Raw genomic sequence first — 19819 nt, 5'->3', positions numbered from 1 at the left:
ACAAAAATGAATCATGTGCTTTCCTAATTTCTAAAAACTTGAAGCGTTATTTGGTTGAGGATGCTTAATACATGACAAAATAATCAGAAAAACAGGTGGCTTATTTACACTAAATTGATACAAAGGCTATGTAGTGTTTGTTAGCTACAGTGTAGCCTACATATGTGACATTACAGAACATTTGAAGTTATATCCACACATAAACAAATATTAGCATAACCAACTAAATTTGTGCTAACAAAGCCATATGTTTTGTTCCTGTTGTAGCTGGTCCCTCAATCATGGCAAGGCTTCACAAAATTACTAAAAATCCCAATATCGTCGCAACAAGCTTTGTTTATTTTTGTCTAAATTGTGAGAATTTGTGACATTCAACTTCTCGTACCGAAACCCACCCCTTTATAATATACACGTGATTAACACGTGGTTGTCTTCTTTCAGTTTGGTTTAGAAAATTTTGTTGTTCCTTTCTACTCGAGCAAAATTGACCTAACTAAACAGAAATGCCAAAGAGAAACTTGTTTGCATACGGTCGGATGAGAGAAAGGGGAATTTTATGGAATTGCAAACGACGGGAAATATTCAGTGGTCAAAGTTGTTTGACTAAGGTCGTGAGGTTGCAAAAGCAAAACGCAAGGCAACTGGAATTTCTTAACCCGGAACAGGAATGGAATGGAAGAAAAGTACTTGTTTTAGAATCACAGAAAGGTAAAGTAAACTAAGCTTGGAAACTTGTAGTAACTTGATATATAGGCTACTATTTGTAGTCATTGTAGCAAAGTTGATCTTTGATCTATTCTAAGCGGTTAGTACGAATTTAGCCTCGCATTGGTGATCTAACGTGGTAGACACGTGAATGAATCCGAAGTGTCGCATGCAGGTTGCACGCTTGTAACGCATGTGTGGTTCAACATAACCATGAAATTGTGCTATGCCGGACGTGAAACTTTGTTGTTTCAGTAGCAGTCAAGGTTCGCTGTTAATGACTAACAGCAAGTAGCCTTGTTAAAATTTTCCATTGAAGTGTGTTTGCCTTAAGTAACTACTTGAGATGCCATTGAAATACACAAAAAGTCATTGTCTCGCAAAAAAACGTAATCTCAAACAACGTTGAAACAAAAACGAAAGGAGTAGCCTACAAGTTTAAAATTAGGTCAACCAACGAGCTGTGTTCCAGGGGGGGCACGGGTGTAGATTCACCAGAAACACCCACTAAAAGCCATTTTCTTTTTAACAATATTTCCTTATTTGATCGACTGTTTCACATACTATTTGTCTATATTGAGGTTTTTCACGATTACGGACTCTTGTTTACTCTATTCGACCTGTTTAAAGCCGAAATTAGTACCGAATTCCAACACGAGATTGCTATTTACATTTTTAAGGGGGGCACAGTTCCTACAGGGTTACTTGAAGGGGGTCACGATGCCCAAAAGTTACTTTTAGGGGGCCATGTTTCACGAATGGTTGAGAACCACTGGTATAGGTCAACTTAAAAAACTTTAGTTGTCTGCGTTTTGGCAGATGCAAAGTCCCGCCTCTCGACAACTCGACATTGTACCCTAATCTCACTAAAGCTGAAATCGTCAACTACACTGTTCCCAACGGGAATACATGCTTCAGGTCACGGCCTTATGGTCGAATCGACTTGAGTTTATTTCGCTTGGTGAAAGAAAACATAGCGACACAAATGAACTAAAACAAACACCATGCCGGAAATAGACGCACACCGGTAAAACGTTATGGAGCGGTTTTTTTGCTTTTTTGCCAGCACGCTTGTTTAAAAGCAAAATTTTTCCCAAATTTCTTTACATTTTACGATGTTTTGTACGATACCGCTAAAAACAAAACAAAATATCCACGGTGGCCGCCACCGTGCTTTACACACTCAAGGTGGCGGCGCCACCCCGCCATCGCTTACTGGGCGCCTATGCTTGCTATTATATACCACTAGGTCACTTGTTGCAATATACACCTATCGCTGTTTTTTTAATGTAAAAAAAAAGTAGTTACCGTTCAAGGTGCACCTTCGAGTGGGAACGAAATGTAGAAACATGTGTCACTACAAAAAAGTATCACCACAGAATGCATCACTACAAAACAGAACTTTGTGTCTCCTTTTGAACTCTAAATGCATTTTCTGAATGTTTCATGACACGTCCTGCTAAAAGCAACGTCCAACTTTTATGATTTTAATATACAATTATTGCCTTATGATTCCTAATTTCTTGCAACAATATGATGTCTACGTTTTGAGATACGGTTACAATCTGTCAACGTGCGAACCACCATCAACATCATGCGTGAATATGTCGGCATCGCCAATACGCTGCGACCAAGGTTACGAATACGATCCAACACCATTTACATACACAGCTGACATGCAGGCAACGAATGCTGCACGTTTTGTAGAAATAAACTTAATGCGGATTAACCAGTTCGGCTAATTGTCAGTGTCCAAGGACTTTAAAACATTTTTTGTACAGTGATTGGCTGGACATTTGCTGGAAAACTTTCGTTTCATTAATGGATATAAAACAAACCATTATAGGTATATTGGATGAGCTACCAAATCTGTAATTTAGAATATGCATGACGCCAGACAGCTTTGTGTGATGAGCAAACGAAAATGCAATTATGAGCAAACGAATTTATAACATTAAAACAACAGTTAAGGTAAACTGGCAATTGCCCTTTCACCCTAATTTGTGGACTTGTCAGTGATGCTTGTTATGTCACATCATCGCTCATAATTTAGGACCGTTTATCAAAACCTCGCACCCCCATAAAGCGTGAGGATTTAGTTAAACAAGTTCATTAGTCAAATACATAGTCATTAAGTTGACAGCAAACAAACTAATCTAAAAGCAAGTATACTTAGTCGTTTCACACCGAAGCTGAAACGACCCCTTTATGATCAGGTCAGGCTATGTTTATTTTTACCTTAGTAACACCATCACACTTATAGGTTATGTTACATAAGTGAGTTAATTTCGCTAGGTGAAAACATCGGAGCAACAGAACATCTTGCAGCGATTAACCCGAAACGCCATCGTTAAATTAATCGACAATCCAACATAATAACTCCATATGAGCAATAATTTGTATCCACGATCAATAAGTAAGATAAACTGTCAGCCGTGTGTTTAAATTAACAAGCCCTTTTTAAGCAAGAAAAAACCTTAAACGCGCATTTTTTTGTAAATAGGTCTTTAAACTCTAATTAAAAACGCATTTGAAGCCTGTGCTATAGGGTTATACACCATTACAATACTCTGATCTCGTTGCAGTGGAACCTGGTGTGCGACAGAAAAATTCTCGGAACTGTGCCAACGTCGATGATATTCGCCGGAATGTGGACAGGCGCGGTTGTGTTTGGATACCTGGCTGATCTGTACGTTGTCATTGTCAACAAAACCGTACAACGCATTGACATTGTTTAGTCTAAAACTAATCCTTTTTTAAGTTTGCAACCAGCAAACATTAAATTTGTGGAGATTACACCATAAGCTTTAGACCAGTGGTTCTCAACCGGGGGTCCGCGGACCCCCAGGGGTCCGCAAAGCGTTTTCAGGGGGTCCGCGACAACTTCCTAATTTTGCAGACAACGATATTGATAAAGCGCTATTTAAAAAAATATGTCTCAGCGTTTCAAAATAGCATGAACCTTGTTTAAAATCGTTCTTCATAGGCTACAAACAAAAATGCATTGTGACATTTTAGCCCCATTGGGATGCAACAGAGGTAAATTTTCAGTGGCAAACAACGTCACATCACGATGTAATGGCTCTTTATTATTGAGTTCCGATGTCGCAGTGCAGTCAAAGTGATTGAAATTTTGGTCCTGGACCAAACGTGGTTGGTATATTCTGCACCTTTTTTGGGTTGCTTGTTAATAAAAAAGGACAAAAAATACCAAAACCTCCATAGGGGTCCGCGATTAGCTTGACAGTACCAAAAGGGGTCCGCAAAGGCAAAAAGGTTGAGAACCACTGCTTTAGACCGAAGAGTTTAAATCAGTGGTTCCCAACCTTTTTGTAGTCACGGACCCCTTTTAGAAATTTTATAGGTCCGCGGACCCCCAACGTAATTTAGTCTTGTTATGTTTTTCGTTTCCTGCATTATACTTTATTATACTTTCGTTTTGGGGGCAGAATTTTATTCAACGTCCACAGTCCTTTAATCTCAATAAAGTACTGTACTGTAGCAGTCAAATGCAACAAGAGCCTTTCTGGTGTACAATACTTGAAACAAAGCACAATAAGTTATGTTGTTAATGTGTGTTGTGATGTCACACTGGAGGTAACAATCACAAGTTTTTCTGATCCAGAGGTTTGATAAATGGTTTGCACTCATACGCAGGAATGGAAAAACGCTTTGGGAACTTAAAAATATTGTACTGCTGTTAATGCTACAAATGTTTGCCTCCACGGACCCCCTGAAAGCAGCTCACGGACCCCTTGGGGGTCCGCGAACCCCAGGTTGGGAACCACTGGTTTAAATGATTTATTTCGTATTTATGAGTTCTCCTCTAACATTTTCTGGCACTTGTGTCTTCGGTAAAAGAAAAAATGCATATGGTGGCAGTCAGCCGGTTCTTTCACAACAGTCATATTTTTCAGCCGGTTCATTGACAGTAAATCCATAGACAGTAACCCGTAATGCTAACCGGTTTGCTGATCTCATAAAATTTAGTGAGACAGTTCCAGTAGCGGCTCGTGCCAAAAATTTCTGGGGGTGCTGCTCCAATTTGTAGCCTTTATTGGACAAATATAAGTTGGCAATATATAGAAAAGCCACATTTCTAGTTTTCTAGTCATTGTTTTGTGTAGAAAAACAAGTAATACAAATCCTAATTAACTCCATTGTGACGTAATCGTTGTTACGCAATAATGTACACGGGTGTAAACAGCAGACGGTATCATTAGGGAATTTTGTTTACTTGCACAGCGACAGGCCAAACTCAGTAACATGCAGTAACAATGTGGCACAAAAACACACGTGACACAGACTCGAAACAAAGCGGTTGTAAATACGGTAAAACACAACAACAGTATATAGAAAAAAATTATTAATTTTCTTAACTGCTAAACTTGCTGCTTTATTTGGTGGCAAATAGCTTATAATTCCTTTTATTAAGTACAAAACTCTGCAAGCTTTGAAAATTACAACACTCTCACTTAAATTTACAACATATTATTAAACCTTGTCCTTCTATTTTACAACCAAAATGAACCATAAAGCTTAAGGCTAAGCAAAATAATTGATAGCTTCTTCCTTGATTTCCAAATGACAACCAAGAAACTGTTTTTATTTTATTTAGTGCTATCACTGCAAGTGCAAGTCTTTTTGTAAATAATGGTGTTCCTTAGAAAAGTTTGCATCCTTTTCAGTGTTGACATCCTTTTCAAGAACCGTTTTGCCTTTGAGAGACTCATGGAAATTGCTGGCTAACTGGCTTTTCCTTTAAAAGTTTCAGTAACTTTTCTAACAACAGGATATGTTTGGTGGTCACTACTATCTCCCCTGTAGAATGTTCATTCTTAAGAAACATTTCCTGTAAAGCAATTTAGCAGCTACTGTTTAAAGAAACATAACATGTCCATTATATCAATACACAAGATTGCACTTGGTTGCAAATACTGTCCACATGGTGTGTTAAGAAACCAAAACTTGAAATTGTCATCACTAAGGTATTTCAAAATTCCTGTTGCTTTTGCGATTGTTTGTTCTGCATTTAATATTGCCTGAATTTCAGTGAAGCATTTAACTTCACAGTGTGAGTAGTTCTTGTGGTTGCTTATTCCTGCATGACATATTTGGAATAGAAGATGTTTTATCCCATTTTTCTTAACTTTTTATTTAGGTTTTTATTATAAAGGTTAATCGTGACTTTTCAAAGTGTTTAGATAACCTTTTCTTCTTTTTCAAGGTGGTAGATACACCTTCTAATTCAAAGATAACTGCAAAAACTGAAGCCCACTTACAGTCATCTTAAAAATTCACGACTAACCTTCAAATTCAAACAAATAAATTAAAACATGGCAAAAAAATTGTTTAACTGCACACACTGTCGAACTTAGAATATAGCAAACGGGTTTGGTTTTGGAGCACAATATAGACCCGGAACAGACAACACAACCAGGTTTTTTTTAAGGTTTGGTTTGGGTGACCGCTAAGTAGTTTTAAGAGACCGCAAGTGTTTCATTTAAATACCAAAAAATAGCCATTTCCAAATTTTGGGAAACCGCTGGAGAAATCAAAACACCTTAAAAAAACACTGACAACTACAGCGGCCGGTTCACACGCTGCGTGATTGGTGGAGCTGCGCGAGCCGCAGCACCCAGTCGCCTATTTCGCCCGGCATGTAGCTTTTCCAAGTGCGCATGCGCACAAGTGAAAAACGTCATGAAACGTCACGATTCGTCATGAAACTGGAGCTGCAGTTCCACAATAGAGAACATATTAATGCCATAATTTTTTTTTAAATGACAAAATTGCCGATCAAGGCGGAAATTATACCGATCAAGGCGGAAATTATACTGTAAAAATTATACTTAGGAATAAAAAAATAAGTATCATGAAAGTTATCTGTATTGTTGTGGCAGGAATATTAGGTGAAAATATATAGGGGGTGCTGCAGCTCCGCAGCACCCTAGCACGAGCCGCCCCTGGACAGTTCCATAGATACGGTGCGAACCGGCTGAATTCCACCACTGCATGGTGGTAAATGCTTGTGGATTTGTTGATTCGGTATGGCGCCTTAACTAGGCCTGGTGTACTGTGATGTTTACAACCATGTTTGGTCATTCATATGGAATTGGACCGAATTTGATAAATAGATGCTTTTTTATTTTTGGCACAGAATTGGTCGTAGGTACACGATCCTTATAGCAACGATCGGAACTCTTATATCTGGAGTTGCAACTGCTTTTGCACCTTGGTTTGAACTTTTTATTGTGCTGCGTTTCCTCAGCGCTGCGTTTTCGCATGCTGCCTTTCTAATTATGTTTGTATACGGTAAGTTTTATAAACAGTTGAGGGTGTTCTGTGTAAATGGCAATAATTTGTTTGTTTCTTCTTATTTGTACCAAGATAATAATATACATTGAAACTAACATGGACGTTTCGTTTGTTTTGTTTCTGTTTCTAGTGGTTGAGATTACAGGCCAAAAGTGAACACTCACTGGAGTCCACGCACACACAGCGTTCTGCGTTGGCTACATGCTTAACTCTCTGTTCGCATATTATTTCCGAGACTGGAGATACTTCTACTTCTACCTATCTCTGACACCCATACCATACTTTGTTTTCCACTTTTTGGTAAGTACAAAAACAATCCAAGTTGGTTTGAATATCTTTTAGTTTGTTGAATGGTCGATTAGGCAATAGCATGTAAAAAAATGACTGTGAGATAAATTTTAAGTAATGATTAATTCATAGAAACCTAATATGAATCAGGCCCCAGCAGTACATCACTGCGACATTTTTAATAGATGCGACATTTTAACACACATACTGGACATATTGCACCATTTTATATTAACGTAAGGAGTTGGATGTTTCCATATTAAGGGAAAATAGCCTACAGTGGGCCACAAAACTATTTCAACAATCACATATCTAAAAAGTTGGGAGCCACTGGTCTATGTCGTATGTCAGGTGCCGGAATCTCCACGTTGGCATTTCTCAAATAGCAGAAACGAGGAGGGAAAGAAGCTTTCCTATGTATTTGCGAAACACAACAAGAAGGAGATTACTGACGCCGATTGGAAAGAGGCAGAAGTGGCTAAGGTATGACAGTCATTTTACCATCAAGTAGAATACGCGTTTGATCGCAGGCAGTAAAATACAGATACAGACCAAATTGATTAAGCGTTTTGCATATAACCGACTTATAGTTTCCCAACGTATGATAGACAACTGTTAGGGATTCGCGAAACCCGATTTGATTATCCGGATCTCCCGATTAACAGGTTTCGTCTGTCTATACTAGTGGTTCTCAACTTTTTAGGTGGTATGCGAGTAGGTTTACTGTGATACCTAATTTGAGTCCGATCTGAAACTGCGTCTCAACTGATCCAACTAATCAATCCTGGTTTGGGCGAAACTCGTGTTTTGGACATTCTTTTGAAATCGCCAGCTATACTCGCCAGGTCGAGAAAATATACCTATTTCTTGGTCTATCTATTGCAGCGTTTCTCAAAGTGGGGTCCGCGGTGCCTTAGGGGTCCGACACGCGATGTCCTGTTGTGACGTAAAAATGCCATCAAAACATTTCCACGTTAAGTAATCTGATGTAAGTAAACTGAATTCATCCATCGTGTTGTTGTGGGAATAGTTCGCACGGAACAAATTAGCTTGTAGTGGTTAACTACAGGTTTTCGCTAATGTACACACTTAGTTTAATAAATTTGCTAAGGGACCGTTATGACAAACAATTAAGAATGTTTAGGAACCACTGATCTATTCAAACAGGGTTTAGGTCCAAAGAAGTCCTTGAAATTGTTCAGGGGGACTATGGAGGCAAATATGTGTAGTATCAAAGAACTGCGGTAAATTACGCTGGAGGTCACATACCTACACAATTTATAAAATGGGTCCGTGACTACAATTGGTTGGGAACCACTGGTTTAGGGGATACGCAGCGATGGTAAAAGTTGTCAGGTGGTACGCGATCCGTATAAGATTGAGAAAAACTGGCATGTACTATAAACCGTTCTATTATTATAGACCGATGCCCAACTTCTAAACAAGAAATACAGCACTTTGGACTTGTTCAAACCTCGACTTATGCGACTCATTACGTTCAACTGCATGTACAGCTGGTAGGTAAAAAGTAAAAAAGTTAACGATTCGTCCATCAATGTATTTCGTGTTAAGGTGACGGTACACAGACTGCGTATTGCGTCAACGCATGCGAAAAACGGTCCATAATCTGACGTGCGTAAACGGACCGAATTTCCGTTCCGAAAGTGGGTGCGTTTGGTGGCATACACAGGATCCGAACGATACACCTGAAATTCAACTTTGACAAATGCTGTAAACAAAATAGCTTACTGTGGGCCGATTTTGGGCCGCTTTAGTAAGCAAAGCTTTAGCAAAATCCACAACATATATGCCGTAATTGTTAGCTAACATGACATTCACTTTTATATGTCAGCTTTGTAACATCAATGGTGTACTACGGTTTGTCGTTTAACGATGGAGCTTTAGCTGGTGATATTTTCGTTAATAATTTGCTCTACGGTGTCGTGGAGGTTCTTGGCTACTTTTTTGTTCAATTCACCTTAGATAGGTAAAAAAAAAACTTAACCTTGAAAATCAGCAAAAGCATTTTTCACAGATGTACAAACAAATCGAAATTCAGGTGAGAAAAATGGACTGAAATAGATTTTATTATTAAAGCAGATTTGATTGTTTGAACTGATGATGACAAGAGTGATTGTAAAAATCTTTACAATAATATATATTCACTACTGCATTATATGACAGTTATTTTAGATTAAGCTAGTACTGTTTGATCCTTGTCTTGTAATCTTAAACCCAAAGCGGCCTAAAAACTTTGTGTTGAGCGGTTTTGGGCATAATTAAATCACCAAATGTTAAAACGTTTGCAACAAGATACTGTCGATTTAGCCAACATCGCCTGTAATGTCACATTAAATGTAATATTGTATTATATAGCACAACTTCATCCAAGCGGGTTTTAAACGAGAAAACTTTGAGAACTCTATGCATATTTTTCCTTTTTAAAAAACACCTAGAAACTATAAAGAAGATTGTGATCTGAAAAAAAGTTTGCTTGCAGACTTGGAAGAAAGACCCTGTTGACAATGATGATGTTTCTCCAGGGATTTGCATGTCTAATCAGCACCGTTTTCAACGAACTTTCAAATGGGAATGAAGGTAGGTAAACTCTCCAGAGTTGTAAGTCGGGCCAGTATCAGGCTTAGGTTTCTTCCACAAATTTTCCTGAGGCTTTAATGTATACGCATATCAATCAAACTTTCGAGCCTAAACGGGCTTCTCGAAAATGATTCGGGTTTAGGCCTGTTTACAACTCTGAAACTTACGGCGCAGTGCCTGCACTAGGTGTGTCGCTGGCATTTTCATGACAAATTACACACACTTTTATCTGTACAAAGATTGCAAAAACATTGTCAAGTTTTAAAAATGTCTACCTCATCAATCCAAAAAGCAAAACAATTTGCATAAATATAAAATTGTTTTTTAGCCATGGTCATTGCTGGTGTAGTTGTTGCTTTCATCGGTAAGATTGGAACCGCTGGGTCTTATGCTATTGTGTACAACTTTACCGCTGAACTTTACCCTACTGTTCTCAGGTAAATGTATTTGTTTGTAGTGATAACTAATGAACAAATCGTATACTATACAAACCATACGAATGACAATACACACTGTTCGACCCAAAAAGTCACCCGAGGAACTGGTCGCAATTAGGCATTTACCATTTAGGCGAGTGTAGCCGCAATACGGCACCCCAGTTTGTTGGGAATTACTTAAACGAGCCTGTCTCATAAAACTGCCCGATGGCACATTTGGACATAAACCACAATGGAATTAGATCGCTTGAGTTAGATGTAACACAAAAGGCACTTTCTTAGTTTTCGAAACTCATGTTAGGGCAACGCGGTGGGTATTGGATCAATGGCAGCAAGTATGGGAAGTATTTCCTCTCCCTACATCATCCTCCTTCAAGATTATATGTCATGGCTGCCATTCGTCATCTTCGGTGTGTTGTCAATCATCGCGGGCGGACTCGGATTCCTCTTTTCGGAAACAATGAACAAAACCATGCCACAAACTATTGCAGAAGCTGAGTTGTTTTACAAAGAGGTCTAGAGCAGGTGAGATGCTGGTTTGTTGATGGATATGTTTGTGATTCTACACCAGGGGCGGGCAACTTCTCCAGTCGGCGGGCCTGATAAGGGAAAATGAAGTACTTGGCGGGCCGGATTCCTGAATCGATACATTAATCGCGTTTTTATCCAGTGATTTAAAATGGATTTTTGACCACCTAAACCAGGGGTGGGGAAACTTTCCTAAACCAAATACAATCAAGTACGTCACAATTACAATACAGTCCAAACAATCTAACTGATATAACATAAATTTATTCACCACAGCAAATTTAATTCATACACCACCGACTTAGATACTGCTGAAGCACTAACTAGGCTACACGTGTGAAAACAAAGGAAACCGTGAAAGCAGGCCAAACACAAGGTTGGCAGTTATGTCGTAACAATGGACGTGTGGTGCAATGGTAACAACGGTGGGAAAGTTTGTTGCTATTGGGGAGCGTTACTGTCCGTTGCAACTATAATTATAGTTTATAATTCAAATTATAATTTGACGTAGTAAGCAAGTAGTAGGGGATTGCGGCAGACTGTGGCCGCGGGCCACATTATCATGTAAGACCAGAAACTGTCTGCGGGCCGCTCAAAATCACGTCGCGGGCCGGATCCGGCCCGCCCCTGTTCTACACCCTTCAATGCACCATGCATCCACCGTTTTGGGGAAACTTTTTTTTGGGAAAAACTTATTTTTCTACAAAACAAAACTTGAGAGACAGTGGTGATATACAGCAGCTCATAGCAAATTTGGTTGTTGAACTTTACTGGTTTAATGAAAACCATACCGGTGAGGTAATCTTTGTTATTATTTTGGTTGGTAAAAATGCATTAATGATTGGACTTATGTCTGGCGTGGTTAATGCTGGCTTCTTAAACAGTGCACCCTGGAAGGCATGGCCATATGTGCAGAGGAAACGGAAAAGTTAGTTTAACTTACATCAATCTTACATTATCGGTTGAATTTTTCTACATTAATTTTAATAGTGCGTCCGAAAATTGCAGTTATTTCATAGGTGAATTTGGTGTAACAAGGTTTGTGAGGCAGTACTACTTTAGCTGACGGCCCTATGCTATTGTGCACGTGTTTGCATGTTTAATTTGTACACTTGAAATGTTGTGTTCAAAACAACAACAACAAATGATCTTAAGGGAGAAATCAACGAGGCACTGGATACCTCAATGGACTCCAACCATTCAGGCACCAAACTCTGATCACGTCTCTTTATGTTGTCGTAGCAATATACTTAAACGATTGGAATAACATCGTGCTTTTTTCGGTATCGCACACGTTTACATGATTTGTGCGTGGAAATTGTGCAAATTGTCCTTGTGTAAAATGCAATAAATTCTAAATGTTTAATTATTACAAACTGGACAATCCTGAACATTTTCGGACCAATTGGATTAAAATGAAATTTGACAATCACCTGTAAACTATACATGATTTATAAACGTGATTTAAACCAGCGCATTTGTCTGTGATTTCTAATGAAGAAGATACATTATGTTAAAGATATTGTTACCTGATCATCAAACAAGAAAACTGCCGAAGAACTAATATGTGGTGAATAACTTATACTCTACCGCAGCGGTTTTAACAGCCTGCTGTTAACCTTTGTTTCAAATTTCCATTGTTCGGTAAACCGTTTTTAAACCACAACAAAAATAAGGTCGATTCCTCGTAAAAAATTGTGACTTTTAGAAATAAAGCGTGCAATTAAAAGTGTTCTTGAGTATTTTTGTAGAAAGGAGGGTTCTAATCGGCTAATTCAAAAAAAGTTAAATAATGTGTCGGCAAGGATAGCCATCTATCAGAATCTGACATCTGATGTCCATACCAATATAGTAAAAATTTCCGCGCTTACTGGAAACAGGCTCCCAGACTGGAAACGGCGAGTAAACAAAGCACTTTTTGCAAACGGGGATTATTGAAAAGAAAGAGCTACAAACTCGGATATCTTGTCTTGTAAACGTTGTTCCAACAACGCTTTTCCATGATCGAAAACTCCTTCGTGCAGAATTTAATAATAACGACAACGAACACGGCTTGTAATACACGAGCCCAAACACGTCACAGTACATGAACGAAAAAGCGGTTTAAACCAATATTGTCGACGGATGGCGCTAAAGAACAACTTCAACTCTTCTCAATAAAGCCGTAGCACCGCGAGGGGCAGTATAGAGGAATTTAATTGCAGCATTACGTTTGTCGGAAACCGCAAGTTAAGATTTTTCCTGTAAATTCACAAACGCAAATGATCGGTGGCACAACCACGCATTTCAAGGGGGCAAATTGCATTTTGCGCCCATACAAAAGGAACAAAACGTACATGCAAAAGCAACGAAGTTATACATGTATTTGCATCAGGTAATTTAAGCGCATAAACCAAAAACGTGCTTTTTAGATTTTGATCATACAGGGAGTCTTGTTACCACCAACTTGGCTAATTTGACTTCAATTTCGACCAAGCAGCTTACAATATCGCTTTGCACTTTTTGGTTTCGCCAAAAAAACTTGCACAATAGGAAAAACCTTTGCATAACATAATTAAGTATCACACACAAAAGTATGAGTGTTGATAGGTATCTAAAGGAAATGCCTAATTATGCATGGTACTTACCTTATTTCCGTTATACCAATGGTCTCTTGCTGTACTATAAATAGATGTTTTACTTTCTCATGGACTAATTCAATCCTCATCTGCATCTTGGGAAAAATTAAGCGGTACCTTGAGACCAAATACACGCACACAGCACACACATTATAAATATGTCAATAGGAATCTGAAAAATTCGACTTTAAACAACTAGTATTATGTGTTTTTTCGCAACATAAGGAAACCAATGCAGGCTGCAGCGGCAGCAACGCCTACTGATATATGGGGAATGTAGTCTGCAAGTGTACTTTCTTCTTTAATTGCAGCCGCAGAGGATACAATTGGCTTATCGTAACTTCGAGACAATGATGGAGAGACGGGTGCATCTGAAGTGAGTTCAGAATCAGGTGGCATGGACACCATTTCTTGACTTGGTTCTGGAATTTTCTTTTGTCCGCCTGATACCATTTCGAAACCACTGCTGTCACTACTTGCACCTGTATACAAAAACATTCAAAACTAGAATGGTGGCTTTCTGATATACTACCATTTTATATATTCTATACGATATTTACCAATTTACTATACACATCATTTGATCTACACATATGATTGTTTTTGTAAACAAAAACGAATGGGTCCCCACACGCGTGTTTGTGCGGATTTACGGTAAACAAATGTTGCGGTGATTTTAGATTTTAAAAAATTTTTAGAATGCATTAACCCAACAATAAAAAAAATTGTTCGTATTCTTTTTGCACTATTATTGTCATATAATTACAAAAACTTAAAAAAAAGAACAAAAAAAAAATAATTTCAATTGATTCTCTTGCTTTGACCCAGATATTGTGGTCCAAGGTCAGGTTTCAAACACATTTTTTTTTTCTAGAAAGCTGTACCTGTTGTGTTACAGACACTTTAAATTAAAAAGCAATTTGCTACAAGTGTATACGTAACAAATTGTTTTTCATTTAACTTTGTTTCGCAAATCGAGTACCATTGACCTGTAGTAACCTCTCATGGTGCACACGCCAAACGACTGTTTGACCTTTTGACACCGTTTTCAATAGCACGCAGTCCTTGGTGTTCAACAACACCGTTTAACCTAATTTATACATGCCTTGAGTATTGATTCCTAAATCGATTGCAAAAAAACGCTACGTTATGACGAAAGAAAGTTCTGAACTGTGTTAGTGATACCTACTAGTTGACCTTAAGTAACCCGTGGTCATGCGGCGGCCAACGTGACAACGAGCATTTAAAAAAACATTTTTCTTGCAAAAATGTCAAGTTTATTTTTTCATCTTTATTTTTATTAACAAAGCACGCTTATTAGGTTTAAATCACGTCATAGGTGTGAAACCTTTGCCAAAACTGAAAATGTGAGTGATAACTTAATAAAACGAAATAGCATTGCTGTGCAAAACAGCTGATTTCTAATCACCGAAACGACGTGTCGTGAAACGTCTGTCCGACGTCAAGCTGAGCCCTCCTGCTATCGTAAACCAATGAGTTACTCTCTTGGGACTTCTGCCTACAGTGTCTTTCTTGACCAAACGAGCGTTAGACACATTTACGTTTCGGGGGCCTATGGGTGAACCGCTGGGTCAATCGGGGTCAAACTTCTGGAGGATCAAGTTCAGATTAATAACTAACATGTGTCCAAATTTAAATAAATTAGAAGCACTCTTTCTTTACCACATAAGCGATAAAAACCAGCGTTAAAAATTTACGTTTCGGGGGCCTGTGGGTGAACCGCTGGGTAATTTGGGGTCAAACTTTAGGTGGACCAAGTTTGGATTAATATCTAACATACGTCCAAATTTCAATAAATTTAAAGCACTCTTCTTTACCAAACGAGCGTTAAAAATTTTACTTTCGGGGACCTGTGGGTGAACCGCTGGGTAATTTGGGGTCAAACTTCAGGTGGACCAAGTTTGGATTAATATCTAACATATGTCCAAATTTCAATAAATTTAAAGCACTCTTTCTTGACCAAACGAGCGTTACAAACCAGCGTTAGACAGAAAAAAGAAAAAAAATACGGACAAAAACAATATGTGTCCCCTTCAGGGAAGGGGACCCATAATTAGTCTACAGGCAAAAAATAAGCACTTCTTGATTCAGCTAAGATGGACATTATTATATGCATTACTGGGATCAGCCCTGACACGTTCATGCAGACAAGCAATCACACCATACTATATATAAATCATAGTATGTCAGGCCTAGGGAAGGCGGTACACAGAAAGGTTCAATAATTTTGAATCAATATGACCATATTACTTAAAGTAAAGATAAACAAGAACATATGGGCCCGAGTAATTATGTAATCAGTTCCGAACATTGGTATTCTTAATGTTTAAAGTTTAACCATAGTAGAAGAAACTTGTATCAGGTGAAAGTGTATTCAAATTCACAAGAAAATCTAAGCTTTAAAAAAATGTGCAAGACCAAACATAAAATGCACTGTTTGCTTACATCTACCATTAATCTCATCAGAAAAACTGATAAAAACAAACCTGTATTTCCATTGTCTACCATGTCCCCTCCACCCATCATTTGCATTAGTGAGGCAGTCATAGGTGGTCGTTCCACCATCTCCGGTGGTGTAGCTGAGTTGAGACTATCTCTCTCATCATCGGGGTTGCCTTGTAACAGTGAAAATGGAGGGGAAGCAGGTGGAGACAAAACTTGTGGCAGAGATTCTACAACATAAAACAAATTTTATAAACCATATGCTTGTTTGTATGCATAACTATAAAAATGAAAACAGAAGTCTTTGTTGTGTTTGCAAACTGATAAAAGTAAGTATGTCCAGCAAAGTACCGTGATTTGGGTAGGTTAGCCTGTTGTCAATGTAGCCTATGCTTTTATTTAAACAGGTTGGTGAGGAATGCCTTTTTAGCTTGTTGCTTCCAACAAACTGCAGTGCTATAAGGTGACAACATTAGGTTATCTCTTGTCACCAGCTTAACTGACGAGACCTCATTGGTCAAAGCCATATGCACTGCCGCTAACTAACGCAAAAAATTGAATCTGATAAAAAAAATATCTGTTTTTAAAACAACTGATAATGTCTATTAAGGTAAAAAACTGACTTATTTTGTTTTAAGAAGAGTAATAATGTTAGTTGGTTTTGCTTTTTTAAGGTGATAATATTTTTTTATATCATACATGAAATAGACAATGTAGACAATGCAGTTTCCATAGCTTTGAAGATGGCTTTCATAAAACAAAACACAATATTACAGTACATATAATCCTTAGAACAATAAACCAGCAAGCAAATGCTAAATCACCAAATGCCACTATTTCATACAATTTTGACTTGTTTGTCTATTTTCTTAGGGAAATTATTTACATTCTTTGTAAACACAGTTAACAGGTAAACTACCTGTTTGAAAATGACTCATCTGCATTTCCAAGTTCTGAAACCAAAACAATAAGTATATACTCCAAAATGAAACAAGATTGAAATTTATGTTCAATAAAAATTAAGCACTCATTTAACCAAAAAATAATTTTCAGAGTTAAAAAGAAATAAAAAATGTTTCTATAGGTTTAATGTACAAATGAAGTGGAAACAAAGTTGCTCTACATGTCTGACATTAAGAAATATGTTACATCATGTCCACACAAACAAAAAAAGCAATAAAAGTTAAACAAATATTGGCATCGTCAATGAAGTTTTTGTTTCACAGTCAACAAAGATGTGTTTCTTACCTCAGTAGTGGCTGGTCGGTCAACCATAACAATGCTCGACAGAATCCCAGATGAACTCATTTGATCACCGGTAATTTTCTGCCAAAAATAATAACATGTTTCATGGTCTCAGCAGCTAATAAACGTGGACAGTTTATGCTGTATCACAAGACCACAAAATATTCAAGTGACATCAAACATGGTGCCTCAATTCAAAGCAATTTAGTACAGTATTTAGTAGTGAACTATTGAGTTACATTAAAAGCAGGCTTATCTAAAAATATATATAACTGTGCTAATGGCTTTTGAACTGTTATGTTACTTATTATCTGAAACAAAAAACACTAACCAACTTTTATAAATAGAACGTTTTTGTGTTAAAGGGCTGTAAGTTAAGAAATGTGTGAGTATACAAACAAGGGATTTATTTAATATCAAACCTACCCAGCCACCCTGGGAATCAATGAAAGGTCTACATTCAGATCTCAAATAGCGAGCAGTAAGATCTACCACATCAACAAGTTGAGACAGGTCCAATTTCCCAAACAGCTTGTAAGAAACAAATAGCAGCAACGAAATCTACAAAAAAACACTGTGTAATTTTTCCATCATGTGCCAAGCTTACAAAAAAGGTAGTTAAACATGTAGTTGTATGACCTTAAACTTACATGGTCCCATGTTTGGTGTTCAGGAATGACTTTTCCAATGCAGTCTTGAAAAGAATCTTCATTCAATGACCTATATACCATATTATATTGAAACATTATATATAACAAACAAAAAAGATAAAACACTGCATTAACAATAAAAATACAGCAACTTCAGCATCTCATGTAAATCCTTTTGGGTGAGCAATGTTACTTGACAACAAATAACAAGACAAATAACATAACAAAATGATGGAATAACCACAACAGCAAAACACAGCACTCTAATAATGAAAAGAGGGCAATAGAATAAACTGTTTTTTTAAATGCCTAATGGTAATGGTAAAATAACAAATATATACTGGCTACTGCATACAGTTACTTTAAATTAGGCTTACTGATGAGATAAATCCTCCACACAACTAACCACAGTTGATACAATGGGCTCTCCGAAGGTCAATGACATTTCAGCAAGGAACTTTGATGTGATTAACAAATCTAAAAAATGTACAGTTTAAAGTGATGCAGCATACAATTACATTGGTGCAATTTTGTTATGTTTTTAAAAATACTTTGTTGCTATATACACTTATTACATTTATGCAAATATGCATATTCTGTTTTTAATTAAACGCGGAAAGTAGGAACAGTTGATGTGTTGCATTTACTTAAAAGTGAACAAATGTTGGACATGGAAAACAATAAGTTTGAAACTAGCATATACATAAACTACATGAAAAGAATTGATCCGCTTTTGAGCTCTACATCGCTTATAGCTGTATGTTTGTGTACCTGCTTTTGCACACTCAAATGCATCCATTTCCTTCTCAATAACATTGTGAAGTTTTGTTTTTTGATCATCGGAAATCTCGTCAGAATCAATACTGATTTCCTTGAAGTAACTCAAACATACAATTCTGCATTGATCCATAAAGGAGGCAGTGCTTTCCATTTCAGACATTTTCTGAGTTGCAATTTATTAAACTTCTGAATGAAAGTCACTTAACTTATGTAAAAGGCACAAAAATAGAGCAAGTAAACATACAAAATTGTGTGTAATTATTCTAAAAGGTGCACAACACATGCACACATGTTTCTTACATGGGTTTAAATGGGGTTACTAGATGTCCGGAGCTATGGCATGAAATCTGTTCAGGGAAATAAATTTCAAGGACACTCAATAAAGGTCAAGCCAGGACAACTAAATGCAGACAATAAGGAACTTTTTCGCTACTTAAATACTTGAATTTTACTAATCTACGTTGAAAATTGAAATAACATAGAACAAAAAATAATCTTGTGACAATTGCAACCTTGCATTCAACACAAAGTCCTAGAACATTAAAAGCCATAATCCGGATCGCTGGAGGGCAATCAGCTGATTTCATTTTATATTGCAAAACTTAAGACCTCGACGCATTGGATAAAACTATGCTTCCATGCATGATTGCTTGTGCAAATAAAAGGTTTTAAGATTTGTGTGATTAAGAAATGCATTGTTTGTTTTGCATCAAAACGTTTGTGTCAAACAAAACGTGAAATTGACGTTTATTTTATCAGAAAATTATTCGTATGGCATCTTTTTCATAAGCTTGCAGGGGTCACAAACACAAATTTCAATTTAGTTTACTGCATTACAAAAGTCTTTTTATATCCAGACAGTAAATAAAGAAAAGGAGAAATGCACCCATTGCAGAATCCCGGTTGATTTCTTGCCATAGATTGATTTTACAATTCGTTAAACATATGCAATTTCCAAACCATTTTGATGCTTTTGAAAATGGCAGACAAGATTGTTACAGTTTATTTTGAGCAATTTATTCCACATGGCTTGTATGATAAGGAGAGAATATTTCGTCTGCAGGGCGCTGACAAAATGACTTTTACGTTGAAGGCTTTACAGAAGATCAGTTCATAATAATAATAAAGTAAAAAAACTATGTTATTAAAGTAGAATTTTTTAATTTTTTTCCTCAGTACAGACTACACA

At 37.3% G+C, this 19819-nt stretch overlaps 1 protein-coding gene and 1 pseudogene across 2 annotated transcripts; one reads left to right on the top strand and one right to left on the bottom strand.

Annotated features, from left to right (window-relative positions):
- The first annotated feature begins 6761 nt into the window (after nt 1-6761).
- Nucleotides 6762-9910, top strand: LOC145238173 (solute carrier family 22 member 3-like; annotated as a pseudogene). The gene is made up of 5 exons (XR_013862083.1): nt 6762-7020; nt 7154-7323; nt 7663-7794; nt 8734-8828; nt 9812-9910. The product of XR_013862083.1 is annotated as a solute carrier family 22 member 3-like (transcript).
- A 2975-nt stretch (nt 9911-12885) lies between these two features.
- LOC145238172 (uncharacterized) lies at nt 12886-19098 on the bottom strand. The gene is made up of 8 exons (XM_080101256.1): nt 18622-19098; nt 18228-18327; nt 17851-17920; nt 17627-17761; nt 17204-17281; nt 16875-16908; nt 16000-16185; nt 12886-13974 (listed from the first exon to the last, which is right to left on the bottom strand). Exons 1-8 carry the CDS (start codon nt 18788-18790, stop codon nt 13694-13696), a joined length of 1053 nt encoding a protein of 350 aa, XP_079957382.1. The 5' UTR covers nt 18791-19098; the 3' UTR covers nt 12886-13693.
- Nucleotides 19099-19819: the final 721 nt, after the last annotated feature.

Source organism: Phallusia mammillata, chromosome 7 (genome assembly GCF_965637545.1).
Source record: "Phallusia mammillata chromosome 7, kaPhaMamm4.hap1.1, whole genome shotgun sequence".
NCBI classification, from domain to species: Eukaryota; Metazoa; Chordata; class Ascidiacea; order Phlebobranchia; family Ascidiidae; genus Phallusia; species Phallusia mammillata.
Note: the sequence above shows the minus strand (reverse complement) of the source record. Positions and strands in the feature narration are given on the sequence as shown.